At 36.5% G+C, this 15363-nt stretch overlaps 1 protein-coding gene across 1 annotated transcript in view; it reads left to right on the top strand.

The window, feature by feature from the left end:
• dntt (deoxynucleotidyltransferase, terminal) overlaps window positions 1-15363 on the top strand; it is a 482548-nt gene that overhangs the window by 75675 nt on the left and 391510 nt on the right. Inside the window, exon 5 of the mRNA XM_039775652.1 lies at window positions 3632-3802. Coding sequence (XP_039631586.1) covers window positions 3632-3802 — 171 coding nt within the window. The remainder of the gene's footprint in view (window positions 1-3631; window positions 3803-15363) is intronic.

Raw genomic sequence — 15363 nt, 5'->3', positions numbered from 1 at the left:
ATGGTGGGTATACAAAACAGGTTTTATATTACATTTACATTTACTCATTTGGCAGATGCTTTTATCCAGAGCAGAAAAGTGGACAGTATAATTGTGTGAACATCAGTCTGGGGAGCTGGTTGGGAACAAGGGTTACAGAACAGGGATACAAGATTGATCATCACATGTGAAGAACTCAGAACAAAATGCAAGCTATTTATGCTGCCTTAGTTACAAGAACCTATCAAAGCAGAAAATCACAGAACATAAAAAGAACACAAAGAGTATTGAAGCGTACATTGGAGTAGAAATCTTTACAGCATTACATTTTAAGGATTCCACAGAAATGTGGAGCATTTGGTATCACAATATGCCTTTTCAAAAGAAAACAAACTGTTTTTATTTTATGTATCATTTTATTTTATATGTCATCATTCTATAGCAACATTTATTTATATAGCACATTTTCTTGTAGCTCAAAGTGCTTTACAAAATGGCAATAGACAAATTACTTTCGAAAGAATCTTTAATGGTTATAGTCGTAAAAGTCAAGAGCAGATCTGATAATATATGACCAGACAGGAGAGGAAAACAAAAACTCTATGACTAAATAAAAATATTAACTTTGAACCTTAATGGAGTTGCTTGGTTGGTGGTGTCACTTACATTTCTGAAGAGAGAATTTAGTACTGCCTACAGTTTTTGTTTCTGCTATGTTATTGTAGCTACAAAGAAATAATATATAATTTAAAAAATTCAGAAAATATTCATAAAATGATTTATTGTACACATATTGACATTTTAGAATGTGCTTATTATTTTCAATTATCAAAAAAAAATTCTATCATTATCAGGTGTAATCAATACAAGGTAAAGTCTGTATGGTCTCCATGAGAAATGTACTATTTGTATAACATTGTTGTGTTTAGGTTTTTAAGTGGCTTGAAGTGATGTTCAGTTATCATGCAAAAATGTGTGATGCCAGTAATGGCAATCTATCTAATTCCATATCTGAAACGTTTTGGATGTCTAAGCTCCCAGTTTGCACATCCTATTCTCCTTAGTGAAGAACAAAATCCCACGACCCCTATTAAAATGATTACAGCTTGCTCACGTTTCTGTAACTTACTCAAACCTCTGCAATCTCCAGGGTAAATTGTTTTATGACAGAACACATTTCATAATAAAGAGCGATTTGAGCTACAACAGTAAAAAAAACTTTCATGACTGAGTAATTATGGTATTTTTATAAACCAAATACTTTCATTGCATGCTTGATTCACTAACAACAAAGCATAATATGTCATAAAAATGCATATTTTAATGGTAGTTCTAATGACATTTCAGCAGTCTGCAAAAATGACTGTTTTATTCAAGTAACATAATGTCAACACATTAGACGTTCATAAATTCTTGTTTAGTGTTTTCCTGGAACACAAGCCATATTCTTTAATGTTTCCATTTCTATTCAGCCCTTGCTTTTAGCCCTTCAAGGCCATTACATTTGTTTTTTTAATAGCTTGCAATTAGCTGCATGTATATGTATATATTTTCAAAAATCTTTAAAAGTGTTTTACAATTCTAATCAAAATGTGTACATTTGATTGGAGTCATGAGAAGTGTGGACTTTTTCAGAGACACTGCATTTTAATATGTACATTAATTTTGAAATAAAAGTATTCAAGGTTCCATGTTTGATTGTGTAGCTTAGTTCATTGCATTACAATAAAGAATAAACTTTTTCTCTTCTGTGACATGTTGTAAATGAATTGGATTCACCCAGTTTTTTGTCCCTATTTCTGACTGATGCCTAATCATCAAAGAGAAACTTCTGCACAGTAACAAGTTTGCACATCAAACACTTTTTACATGCTCATTCTCATTTCTAACTCAATGATAACACACTGATCATACCTGCGTAGACCTCCTCATCATTAGCACCATCTGCTTACAGCTTCTCCTGGGATGTTCCTAGGCTTACCGAAAGTTATATTTTCTTCATCACGACCAGGGTCTCCACTTCTTTATAACAGGCTGTGTCTCAGACATGCAAAGCAACTGGTTCCTCGTAATTTGGAGCATCTAGACTTTTAAAACCATTTTTTTTTCATTGGTCAGCAGTGTAACATTATAATATCTGGCAGAATTTGGCTGCATATATAACCTTCTTAATGGTTCTGTTTGTCTGATTTTCTTCATTACACCAGTTTTTTAGTGTATTATCTTGGGTATTAGCATTAACAATAAATTATTTTCTATATTTTTGCCCCAGAGAATGACGAAACATTATGTGTTGGTCAGGCATCCAGGGAAGAATTTCAAAGTCCTCTGTATATGTGACAATCCTACTACTGTTACTACTATCAGTTAACCAGGAAAGGTATCTCATTTCTAACACTTTAAGTTGTGACTTTTTGCAGACATTACTGAAAGCTTGAGAACATACACAAGTAGTAACTTCCTCAGAGTATGTAGCATAACTTTACCAATGCTCTATGAGATATTAAAGACCATTAGTACTGTCAATGCCCCATCCATTCTTTGGTTAGTCTCATGATTACCTCACTCATTAACATGGTCCTAATGTCCTTAAACTCCTCTATGTCGGAAAACAGCTGCTTTTTTCACACCTTAACAGAGCAAGCCACTCTTCTATCAGTTAAACAAGATCTCAAATAAGAATATGCTTATTCTCATCATAAAAGCTCCAGTTTGGACTAAAGATGGTAGTCACATGAGACTGAAAGAGCACTGTCATTCATATGGAACAAAGAAGTAACCTTTTGGTCCTCAAAGTCTCTGTTCTCTAAGACTTAACTGCATCGTGATCATGATATTCCGAAAAAGAAAGAGAAAAGGCGCATCCTTGATGTAGTCCAACACTCAGTCCTACATATTGGGAATTTTACTAAATGCCAATAATGCAAACCAGCACAGTAAATTAATGGAACACAATAACAGTCCAGAAGCTTCTTGCTCTTGCAGCATCTCCCAATGTAATGTTTATTGTCACACGGTTGTAAGCCAACTCTAGATCAACACTAGAAACAAGAAGACAGGACATTTGTTCCCAACTCCATAATGCTTCTGCGCAAGAACAGCTCAATATTTGGCTACTGCCTGGAGCTTCTATTCCAGCATCCTTCCTTAGGAACATTACGGAGTGTAACCTCAGGAAGTGGAAATCACAGTCTGGTTCAAGTTTTCAAATTTCAGGCCTCTGCTCAAAGCTACCAATCCAAGGGTACTTTAAATGCCACCGTGCTGTGGTTTTTAGTGCTTTTAACATTTCTGGGTAAATCTTATTCTATATTCCCTGCATTATCATTGCAGAGTTTCTTAATAACAGCAATGACATCTGTCACAGAAAATGGCAAATTCAGTCCTTTGGGGTTGGGGGCTAAATAGTTCAAAGTTTCACACGCTAAGAGGTATGGAATAAATGATTTGTATCATACCTTTACTTTAGACATAACCCAAAAATTATAAGGAGGCTCACTCTTTTTTTTTTACAGAACACATTAGTTTTATATATGATACAATGCAGCTTGGAATTTATTTTATTGCTGTCTTGATGTGGGGTGTATCAGTACCCTGCTTATAAAATGGGAATATTTCTGTTATAGTCTCATCACTTTGTTTTATTATGCAGGATGCATTTGATGTCTTGGCTGAACATTTTGAGTTTAATGAGAACAAAGGACACTGCCTGGCATTTATGCGAGCCTCCTCTGTGTTAAAATCTCTCTCTTTCACCATTCGTAACTACAGAGACTTAGAAGTGTTACCATGCTTGGGACCACAAACAAAAGCTGTCATTCAGGTAATAAGACATTGTTATGTCATTTTTATTTCTTGCCCTCATTTTTATTTTGCTGTCATGGGATTGTTCTTTCTTTGCTAAGCAATTTTCAGTTATTAAGGAATGCTTTTTAGACCTTATATTTAAGGAATTCTGTGCACCTCCACTTTCTGTAACACCTCTATGGGTATAGTATATGTAAAATAAACAATATCCCTTAAATAGCAATACTGTACAAAATGTTTATACTGGTCTTTCTGCTAAAACTCATTTTCATATTTGAGATCCACGCTGATTAAATATTTATTTAAAAAAGAAAGAAGGAAGGCAATCTGCAAATGAAGTTATGTTTATAAATGTTTTGTGCTTTTAAATATCACATTTGGGCTTGGAACCTGTAATATTTAAAATAAGCACCAACCCCACAAGTAATACAGTATGTATATTAATACTTATGCTGCACACAAATGCAAAACTTGTTAAAAAATAAGAACCACTGCTGAGAATCTTTTTATTTATTTATTTCTTGTCTAGTGTTGCTGAATTCTGTAAGAATAAATTCACAAAATACAGGAGTGTTTTTATATTATGCCTTCCAAAATTCTTAAACATGCCATGTGTTCTTGTTATCTCGTTGTAAATATGCATTAAAATGCACACTGGAAAGAAAAAATGTGTTTTAAATTAAAATAAGGGTGCAAGCAATGCTGATTTTTCAGCACTGTGCTGCTTTGTTATTAAGCTGGGATATTCTGTTTAAATAATATATTTTACATTTTTTACCATGCAGCTGTAAAAATCTTAAATCAGCACTTTAGTGTCAGCAGAAAATTAAACAAAAATAATATGACTGCTTCCCATAGATTAAAACTAGGCATTCCCATCAAGGACTAATACCCTGGCACATAAGCTAAATAAAAGAGTTTGTAGTGAACTTCCTCCACCATTACCTTTTCTATTACAGGATTCATTTCAGAACTGTACCTCCTCTGTATAGTACACAATTCACATCTTGATTCCTCTGGTTAGCTGCCAACATGACCATTTTGTCTTCATTGTTGTACATCTCTTTTCCACCACTTTCAGGAACACCTGGATTTGAGTCTCCTGCTATTTATGGCTGCTGCTTATTTCATTAAGTTATGAGGAGCCAACAATGAACTGTCAACAGGCAGCCAACAGGTTTGGAGTAAAGAGCAAAACCACAGTTGAGTCCACCTTGAGGACATAGTGCATCCCCAGTTAGAGTATTCAAAATCAAACAGGGGCAAGCCTTGTCACTGTTAGCAGCCCTGTTTACAACAGAATTTTGTATGATCTATACACACACACACACGCATGCACGCACACTGTCAGAATAAAGACACAAAGTCATCATGAAGGTTTGGGGCAACCACCCGTATAATATATCCTGGCTGCAAAATGGTTTAAATAATTGTGATATGTTCACAAGTCGGAGTCCAAAACAGAACTGAAGTCTTTGAGTTAAGATGGTGGCTTTATAGGCCGGTTAAGGAAGTGACATCATCTCTAGGGCTGGAACTGGAAGTGGTGTCATCTCTAGGCCCAGGACCGAAAGTGATGTCATCTGGCCCAAAAGCGACATCATCAGTGGCCCTGGAACCTGATGGGATTTCCAGAGAGTGGTCTGCAAGGAATCAAGAGAGTTAGTTAATGCCCCCCCGGTCTGTCATGGAATTACTATTACATAGGCCCTTTAGCTGCCTCCTCCTCGCATGTGTGCAACAACATACACACACACAGATACAGTATATACAGAATATACATATGTAGTAGAGAATTGTGTCCTACACACTGCAAAATTTGTTCAGGAATGGTTTGAGGAACATGAAAAGAAATTCTGTGTGCTGATTTTGGTCTTCAGATTCCCCAAATCTCAGACCAATTGAAAGCCTTGCTGGATCATCCTCAATAGGATCCTTGATCACCAGCGACCAATGCAGTCTTGTTTTAGTCTGCCATTGCCTGCACTCTGGCATTGAGGTTTCTCATCGAGCACAAATGCAAATATCAGCAGCATTTCTTTGCATTCTTTGTTTTTTTTCATAAAGTGTTCAAGTCAGTTGATCAAGTTGCCCTGTGACATATCCTGAGACTTTGCAGGATTCCCCCGAATTTCGTGGATATCTTTGCTGGCCTGTACACTGGTACTGTGAGTGCTGTGGAGAGTGGAGGCAGAACCTATGCATTTTTGCCAGTTGACTCTGTTCAATGCTTGCATGGACTGGGTGTTGGGCAGGGTCATGGGATTCAGTGGCTGTGGGGAATCTGTTGGTGAAGAAAGATTCACGGATCTTGACTTTGCCAACAATACTGTGATCTTCGCAGAGTCAATGGAGGCTCTGATCGGGTCTCTTGAGAGACTGAGTGAGAAGTCTGAGTGTCTGGGCTTATGAGTGTCCTAGATAAAAAACAACATCTAGGCCTTTAATGACCTCTTGGGCACAGCCATCAGCAGTCTCTCTGTCTGCAGAGGGAATGTTAACCTTGTTGAGAGGCTTACTTACCTCGGAAGTGACATTCATGTCTCTGGTGACTCTTTTTATGAAGTCAGTACATAGATAGAGAGCGCATGGGGGGATCATGAGGTTGCAGGAAAGGGTTCTGTGGTTCTCCTGATATCTCTGCAAAAGGACGAAGGTCCAAATCTTTAGAGTCCTGGTGCTTCCTGTTTTGTTATATGGTTATGAAATATGGATGCTATCCAGTGACCTGAGATGAAGACTGGACTCCTTTGGTACTGTGTCTCTTTGGAGAATCCTTGGGTACTGCTGGTTTGACTTTGTGTCAAATGAGCGATTGCTCATGGAGTCCCAAACTGTCTTTCTTTTTTTAATGTTCCTTTTCCTTAAAGCTGTTCTGGAGCCTCATGCATAACACCGTGTGTAGTACTCAAACTATAACATGGCGTACGGACTAAAGCAGAAATGTGCCTACGCACAAAAAATCCAGATGCATAAATCTGTGCGAATGGCAACTTCCAAGTTCTTCCACTACAGAAATCCCAGTCAGCCTGAAAAGTAACACACGTGCACATGCCTGCTGCCCCACCCCAACTCCTCCCAGAATTACGCCTCTTTGAATATGCAAATCAACATAAATAGCCCTTAAGTTCAGTGAAAAAGTAATGGCAAAAGCACGGGGGGAAATAGAGGAATTTCAGCGAATACTAAGTGGAGGCAATGAAAAATGTACTATTTGTTGGTTTAAACAGTGGAATAAACAACAAAAGGAAGTTGATCGAGTGACACAGAGTGTCGGAGAAACTTGAAAGCTCAAGTTCACAAAGTCGCACAGTGCCCGAAATAAAAAAGAAGCTGTCAGATATCAAAGTCGTAGTCCACCGTCTGAGTGTCATATGAAAGCTTATTAGGGTACAAAGAAAAAAAATAGGCACACAGCAGGAGAAAAGCACGAAATGTCAACTTTAATCTGTAAATTTCCACTTTAATCACCTAGTTTATTTTGTCATTAAAGTAGAACATCATAAACTTCATCTTAAAATCATTTAATTAACTAGTTTCTCAAATACCAATTTAACTAATGTAGCACATTAAATGATTTGTTTTGTATGTTCTTCTATGTGCTCTATGTATGTGAATCACTATGATATTTCCCTTTTAAATGTGTGTTGATGCACTTACTTTGGTATTGCATCAATACACTATTGTAGATGTGACTTTTGAAATTTAAATTATTTGCTTAAGCATATCTGGATACCACTTTACATTTTTAGAGCTAGTTCTGTTTCACTGGTGCTTGGCAAACTGGCGACAAGTACAACAATTGAGATAAAAGGAGAGCAGTGTTTAAAACCAGACATTGCACAGAAAATGCAAAGTGATTGAAGCAGCAAATAATCCGAAGAATTTTCTTTAATTGTAATGGGTGGCTTAGTGGAAAAGTGGTAGGCAACAAATAGGCAGGAAAGGATGGCAGGAGAAAGGCCCCATGAAAGAGAGACAAAAACGCTCACCGGGACAAGACGTCATTATCTTAGGACTGAAGGAAGAACGCCACCAGGATGCTATAACCCTTGTAAATGTTTCATGTGTCATAGAATGAATATTTACAGTTTTTTCATATTTCCCCAGATCACATCCAGTAAAGAATGTCTAACCCCTTGTTAAATGTATTTAAAAATATTGATGAAAGAAGTTGAGAGATTAACAAAGGGGTTGCTGTGGGCCTCTAATGAGAAAGCCATCCCATCATAAACCATGGATCCAACATCTACATATTTGCTACTTTTGTGTTCTCCCTTTGATTATCCCTCCTATGGGTTAATTTTTTTTATAATAGTTTGGGATTGTTGCTGGGTAGGATGGTTACTATGAGAAGACCCCTTCTTGTTTACTATTGTAAAAGCAATGACATTTATGACTTGTGGTGGATTGGTTGAACTTTGCTGTTGTTACAGCCATTTTATTATATTGTATAGACATGTCTGTTCCCAAAGCCATGAAAGTGGTAGCAGCCCATCTTCCCCTCATATTGCCCTTAATTTCAACTGTGTTGAGCTGGAACAAGTATAGTCAGCATACAGAGTTCATTAATTTTGAATTAATTATGATGTGAAAAAGTAAAAAAATGAAGTTTTGCTTTGACAGAGGAGTTTTTTTTGTCTCAAGCTTTAAGCTAGACATATGAGAATATCAATGTGCTCAACACATTGAATACAGATTCTGAAAGGGCCCTTGTATTTTTTTATACAAAGAGCAAGGATTGTCCCTGTTGTATTCTTAAAATAATCTTTCTTTGTTTCTCATAAAACTTAAGGAAGCAATGCAAAGTTAGCATAACATTTGACAAACTTGTTTTATTTTAAAAATTGGTCTAAGAACTGTTTGCATTTAAGAAAAGTCCAACATGGTTCACAAGACTGGATAAACTTGTGAAATGTCAGTTATACTTTTTTTTCAATAATCCAACAGTAAAAGTAAGGGTAATTTAGTCTCATCAATAGTCTGAGTCTGAGATTTAAGGTGAGAATTTTGAATTATAGAAATCAGAAGCATACAAGATAAGTACAAGCCACAGGAGAGTGGCAGAAATGATCAATGGTGATAGAGGAGGCAGGAATCAAAAACATAGGTACATAACAGCTATCATTTCTCATTCAGGGTTCCTCCTTAGAGTTCAAATTAATTCTTTATGTCTTTTTTGTTCATTTTTTCTTTTATTTATTTTATTTAATTTATTTATCTATTTATCATTTTTTATGTTTGGTTTTGTCTATGTATATAAGCTGCTTATGATTGTGTGTGAGCCCCCAAGAGGTGGGCCACCAGCCAATGGCTGGAAGGAACTGCCATCTGCCCTATAAATCTAGAAGGATGAATGTGCTTAGAAGTGGCAAGTTCTTGGGTATTCCTGGATTTTCTAACCTGTGCTCTGTTTTTAAATACTTGGATTCTATTTTTTGGACTTTGTTTGCTTGGGACTGCCTGATTGCTTTGGGCAATTCCTTTAGGTTTGTGTGCTTATTGGAGCTTCATGTTATTTCTGAGCATTGTATTTAAGAATACACCCTCTTTATTTTATAAAGAGTCTATGGGGGCCTTTTTGTATCTCACCGGAGTCTGAAAGTAAACCCACCCCCAAGTATTTTGGAACTCTTTACTGCTTCAGACTCTTAGTCCAGGACAACAGCACTGTTATTCATGCACATATAAATAAAGTATTTATATAGCAAAAACAAACAAAATCATTCCTAGGTCATTCTGTGTTGTAAAAAAGTGAAATTCTTTGCCATTGTTCTACTCACCAATAATTTAAAATGCTGTATGCCTAAAACCTAACAAATAAAGAATGCACCAAGCAAAAAAAAAAAAAAATTTGCCAGCATCAAATCCATCATTAATTGGGTCTAAAATAAAATAGCAGAATTCTGCTTGTATTCTGCTTATAGCAATATTCTACCATTTTGATATCAGGGATTGATAATTCAGACAATGGAAATAGCATTAAGAAAACTATCTTCAAAATCAGCAATTCTTGCCATTAATGCCCACTTTGATTAGTGAATTTGTGACGTTAAATGAAGCCATTTCCATTCCAAAGACAGGAAGATATTAATCCACTTCTCTCTCTGGTAAGTTTTGAGCTCTTTTTTTCTGCTGGGGTACATATTTACTACATTGGGGCCCGTGACGTGGTTCTTACAAACAGCCTTTTGAGCATTGCTGAAGTAGTAGCCCATCTGCAAATTCATCCAAGACAGCTTTGGTTTTCATAAGGGTTGTGCCTTATGATTCCAAGTGAGCTACCCAAAGAACACCAATCAGACAGTCCATGTTTGATTTGTTGCTTACAATAATACTTTTTTTCTGAAGGCCTACAGAAGCTTGTCCAGTGTTGGACTAAGTGTGTTAATAACTTGATGACTATATCGAGAAATTATGCCCTTTATTTTTTTCTGTATTAATTGTTATAAATATCACAGTTACTTTTTGACGTAGATTAAATTAGAGAAACTTTATAAAGATTTTTACTTTGGGGAAATTCAGACACATAAAGCAACAGGAACATAAAAAGAAAGAGCACATACTCATCATCATCACAAACTGATTTGTAATAATTCAATCAATCTATCATCCATCCATTATCCAACCCACTATATCCGAACTACAGGGTCATGGGGGCCTGCTGGAGCCAATCCCAGCCAACACAGGGCACAAGGCAGGAAACAAACCCCAGGCAGGGTGCCAGCCCACCGCAGGGCACACATACACACCGACACACTAAGCACACACTAGGGTCAATTTTAGAATCTCCAATGCACCTAATCAATAAAAAAAATCAGTCTAACTACATAAATGATTACTAGCCAGCTAACAGTTTAAGAACAATAAGTTCAAGTGCTAGTCATTTTTTATGTGGAGTCTGCATGTTCTCTTAGTGTCTCTGTGGGTTTTTCTTCTGGGTACTCTGACTTACTTCTCTCACCCTGTAACCATGCATATTAAGTGAACTGGTGTCTGCAAATCTCCTGAATGTGGTTGTTATTGAGGGATTATTCTCACATTGCACTTTGACGACTCAGTCACTGTCACTCTACATTGCATTAAGTGGGTTCTGAGGAAGAATGGGTGAATATACATGCTATATATAACCTGGTGGGCAGTTTTTTCCTAAAATCTTAAAGATAATAAAATAATCTGTTTTTCCTGCATTAGACATTAAACAGTACAAACAATTATTGGGGCCTTCTTGATGTGTCCAGAGACTTCAGACAATAGTTTGCAACCTGGTTCTTAGAATAATTCATTTAAACATATGATTTTGATTTTATTAGGTGCATTTGCACAAAATGATTCACACTACTGCTTCATGGATCCAGTGTCCAAATCCCGCATCTGGTTGCTGTATTTTCTCCATTTGCCTTTTTGGTTTTCATTGGATACTCAGGTTTTCCTCCTAAATATGACAGTCAGTCATTTTCTAACTCATTAGGTCCTGAACAGGGCCTATCCCAGCTAGTATATGGCGCAAAACAGAAATAAACCCAGTTCATCACACATTCACCCCAACCACACACTAGAGCCAATTTAGGATTTCCTTCCACCTAATGTGCATGTCTTTGGATTGTAGAAGGAAACTGGAGCACCCAGAGGAAACCCACACAGACACAAGGAGAACATGCAATCTCCAGACAAGGAGGACCTGGCATGTGAACCCGGATCTCCTGACTGTGAGGCAGTGGCATTACCACTGCATCATTGAGCTGTCCCTCCTAAACATGTGTTTGAGGGTAGCTGAAAAATCTAAATTGTCCCTACAGTATGGAAGTGTGTACATTAATGGACCCTGTAATGGACTGCCACTTCATCCATGATTGGCTCTTGTTTTGGAGCCCTGTGACCCAGTATTGGAGTTTCAGTAATTTATGTTATACTTTGAACTTTTTATACTACAGAGGCAATTTAGTGAAAATGTGTCTTTGTTTGAAACATTTCAACACAAATAGTTTAAAGAAAGTACATCAATGGTAACACTTTGGGCATTATGACAGGTATCTTCAGTGATTTCTTGATTTCCTTTTTGTATAATATTAAATAAGGCTGAACTGAAACAGGCAGGGGAATAGAGGATGGATGATAAAAGGTTTTGAAAGAAAGTTGAAAGCAGAATTTTTGTTCCAGTAATGCATGAAAGAATTTTTGCAAAAAAGTGCAAAAATGAAAAATAATAATTACACCAAATATTTATTCTTAATACATTATTTCAGTATTATAGATGTAGTTAAGTAAAGATGACCCTTTTAGACAAATAAAGTGCCAAGCATTGTTTGATCATTTTTTTTTGTTAAGATTTGTCATTTATGTGAAAAACTAATACAAATTGCACAATAACAAAGAACAATATACTGTAGTTTGCATTATATCTTGTGAATAATACATCATAATGCATTAAACATGTCTATTAAGTTTAATTGGCCAATGGGTAAATATTTAAAGGAAAGAAAGGAAAGAAAATGGCACAAAAAAAAAAACAACTGGCAAAATAGTGCAATGCTGTGAATTTTCCGGTAGTCTAAAAGTTTCTAATTCACTGTGTGCTAAACCACTGTGCAGTCTTTTGTGTTCAAATTGTTTGTTGTTAAATGACTAATTACTACATAACCTGAGATCCTCTGCATTCTGCTGGCTCTTTGACAGTTTATTCCTGTTTTTTTTTTTTACTACCTGTTTTTTAAAATGCTCATTAAGATGTTGGTTTCAGTTTCTACTCCTTGAATCCCTCTCAGGGTTTGAAAATCATAGGCTTGCTAAAAGTTTTAACTACAGACTCAGTTCTTCTCTACTGCATAATTAATGGGTCATGCTGTATTTTCTTTTTCTAACAATCTCTAATGGGCAATGCTGCCATTTTCACTTTGCTTTTTACTTCCGATTTTAAATAAATTTAAGCCATTGTTTATCTGGTTCTTATAAACTGTAAGATTTTTTGTTACAGTGGTCACATTGACCATCTTTTAATGGATATGAAATGAAAATTAAAAATCGAAGTAAACACTGGTGGCTTGAAAGGACTCATTTCAACCATTCAGATTTTTTTTTTATCTTGTTGGGAGGCCTCTTCAGGACGCACGGAGCACAACATTGGACAACGTTGGACAGCACAGTCATTCACAAAACCAAGCTAAATTATACTATAAGAATCACAGAGTCACTGGAGTACCAAAAGGAAAAAAAAAACTTTGGATGTGGAAAAAAGTTTTAAAGCAACATTCCTAAACATTATATCACAATGCCATTAAACTTTGATTAGCAATATAAGGGCCTTATCACAATGGTACAGGGCAAGGTAAAATTAAGGAGAGTTCCTTTGCTTACCAGTGTTTGTCTGGAGGAATTCCACCAGCCCCCGATCGTATCCTGTATAATCTGAGTTGGCTGTCTTGGGGGTAAATTGTAGGCTTCCTTCCAGCGCATCATGACTTCACTCTCTTGATTTGGATGTTCCCAGCACTTGACAATGTCTGGATCTTCTGCCCCAGGGTAACATCTCTCTAGGTACCTTGGAATATAGGGCAGCTTTCCTTCAGTAAGTGTGGATTTTCCTCCCATTGACATACCTTAGAGCTGTCATATGTCACTTATCTTTGATTCTGGCAACCTGTTAATATATCTACTACATGTAATATCCTGTGATGTCCAAAAACAATAACAACAACAACAACAGCATTTATTTATATAGCACATTTTCATACAAATGATGTAGCTCAAAGTGCTTTACAGGATGAAGAAAGAAAAGATAAAAATAGAAAAGTAAGATTGGCAATACTAAGTAACAATGAATAAAGTAAGGTCCGATGGCCAAAAGGACAGAAAAAACAAACAAAAAAAACTCCTCCAGACGGCTAGAGAAAAAAAAAAATGAAATCTGCAGGGGTTCCGAGGCCACAAGATCACCCTGCCCCCTTTAGGCATTCTACCTAACATAAATGACCTCAATCAGTCCTCATGATATTCAGGGTTCACATTGAAGAACTTGATGATGATAGTTATGTGTACTTTTGGCCTTTAATCCATCAATGTGGGGACATCACGGTGATTTGATCGGGTGGTGGTGGTGCAGATCGCCACAACAGAAAACCGGAGGTCATCAGGCACTATTGATAAATACATCAGTAAAGCTCTGGTAGCTCACATTATGCCTTAAGATAATCTGACCTTACGGAAGCATGTAAATCGAAAAGAGCAGCGGACCCAGGATAGAGCCTTGTGGAACACCATATAGAACCACACTAAGACACGCACCACACTAACAATACAATGTATTCACTGGATTATGTGATTGATGATTGATAGCTTTGCCTCCAACCTAGAGAAATCATTGCCTGCTTCTGCATATTTCTTTTATCTAGTTTACTTTTTTGTAATTTTCTGACAAAAACAAAAGCTAATTTTAAAGTTGAGGGACATGGTACAGCCAACTTGACAATGTGCTTTAATTTTGCTATAACCGTGACATTTCATGCCACTGAAAGTGTAAAGTTTTTCTCTACTCATCTTCCTTGCTTTGAAAAGAGCCCTGGGAGGAAACTGACAAGCAAATTTTAATCCTGCTGTGAATGTCTATCCATTCAGACAACACATGGTGTGTTGGCCTTGGTTTGAGATAAAATACTTCAGTTCTGTTCCTATGCTCTCTTTTGCCTCAAGATATATTTATCCCCTATGGGTGTCCCAGGAAGAAGGAAATTAAAATAATAATAATAATAAAAATTAAAAGGGAAAAACAATGAAAAAGAAATCTAATTAAAATGGAAACTATGGTAACATTTGCGAGTAAGTATTTAAAAACTGGGTTACTTTATTTTCTGTGGGAAAGTTAATTGCAGAGCGTAAATAAAGCATGCATTCATAACTTAAAATAATGAATAATGAACATATAATGCTATTTGAAAAATCAGGCTAATGGAACTGCTTCTCAAATCATTTCTGTTTCAGTGCCATTGCTTTTTGTGTGACTTAGCTGACCTGAAAATGTATGTTGTACCTGTAAAGGGCAACGTATTCATAGTGACCATTACTGTCTACACTAGCTTTAAAACAGGCAAATGAGGAATGCTTTCATTATTCAAATGCTAATAAAACTAAACTTTATGTAAATTGCAGGTTAGCTGTAAGCACATAGTCCTGCTTAATAACTGAACTTCAATGAGCTGTCATTGACTCATTGTTTTGTATTTGAACATAGATTACAGGCGGCTCTACATATAAAGTGTAGTTATTAATGGTCTAAGATGCAAGACTCCCACTCTGCATCATACCTGTGTGTGTAGTACATAGAACTATAGATGTCCTAAAAGGAGAACATGTGCTAGTTAGCCTCAGATGAAGAGAAAAATGACCATGGGAAGGTTTTGTGTAGGACTGCTGTGGTAACTGCACACTATGGAGTGGAGTTTTGTTGGAACAGCTGTTTGCTAAGTGAAAGGAATGAGGCTGCTTTGCTTAATGGTGGTATCACAGCTTCAGTACAATTTTGGTCTTCATGCTAGGAATGCAGTCAACTTTCAATCATCTGGAAATGGCTCGTGGCTATAATTA

Source organism: Polypterus senegalus, chromosome 1, assembly GCF_016835505.1.
Source record: "Polypterus senegalus isolate Bchr_013 chromosome 1, ASM1683550v1, whole genome shotgun sequence".
NCBI lineage: Eukaryota > Metazoa > Chordata > Cladistia > Polypteriformes > Polypteridae > Polypterus > Polypterus senegalus.
Note: the sequence above shows the minus strand (reverse complement) of the source record. Positions and strands in the feature narration are given on the sequence as shown.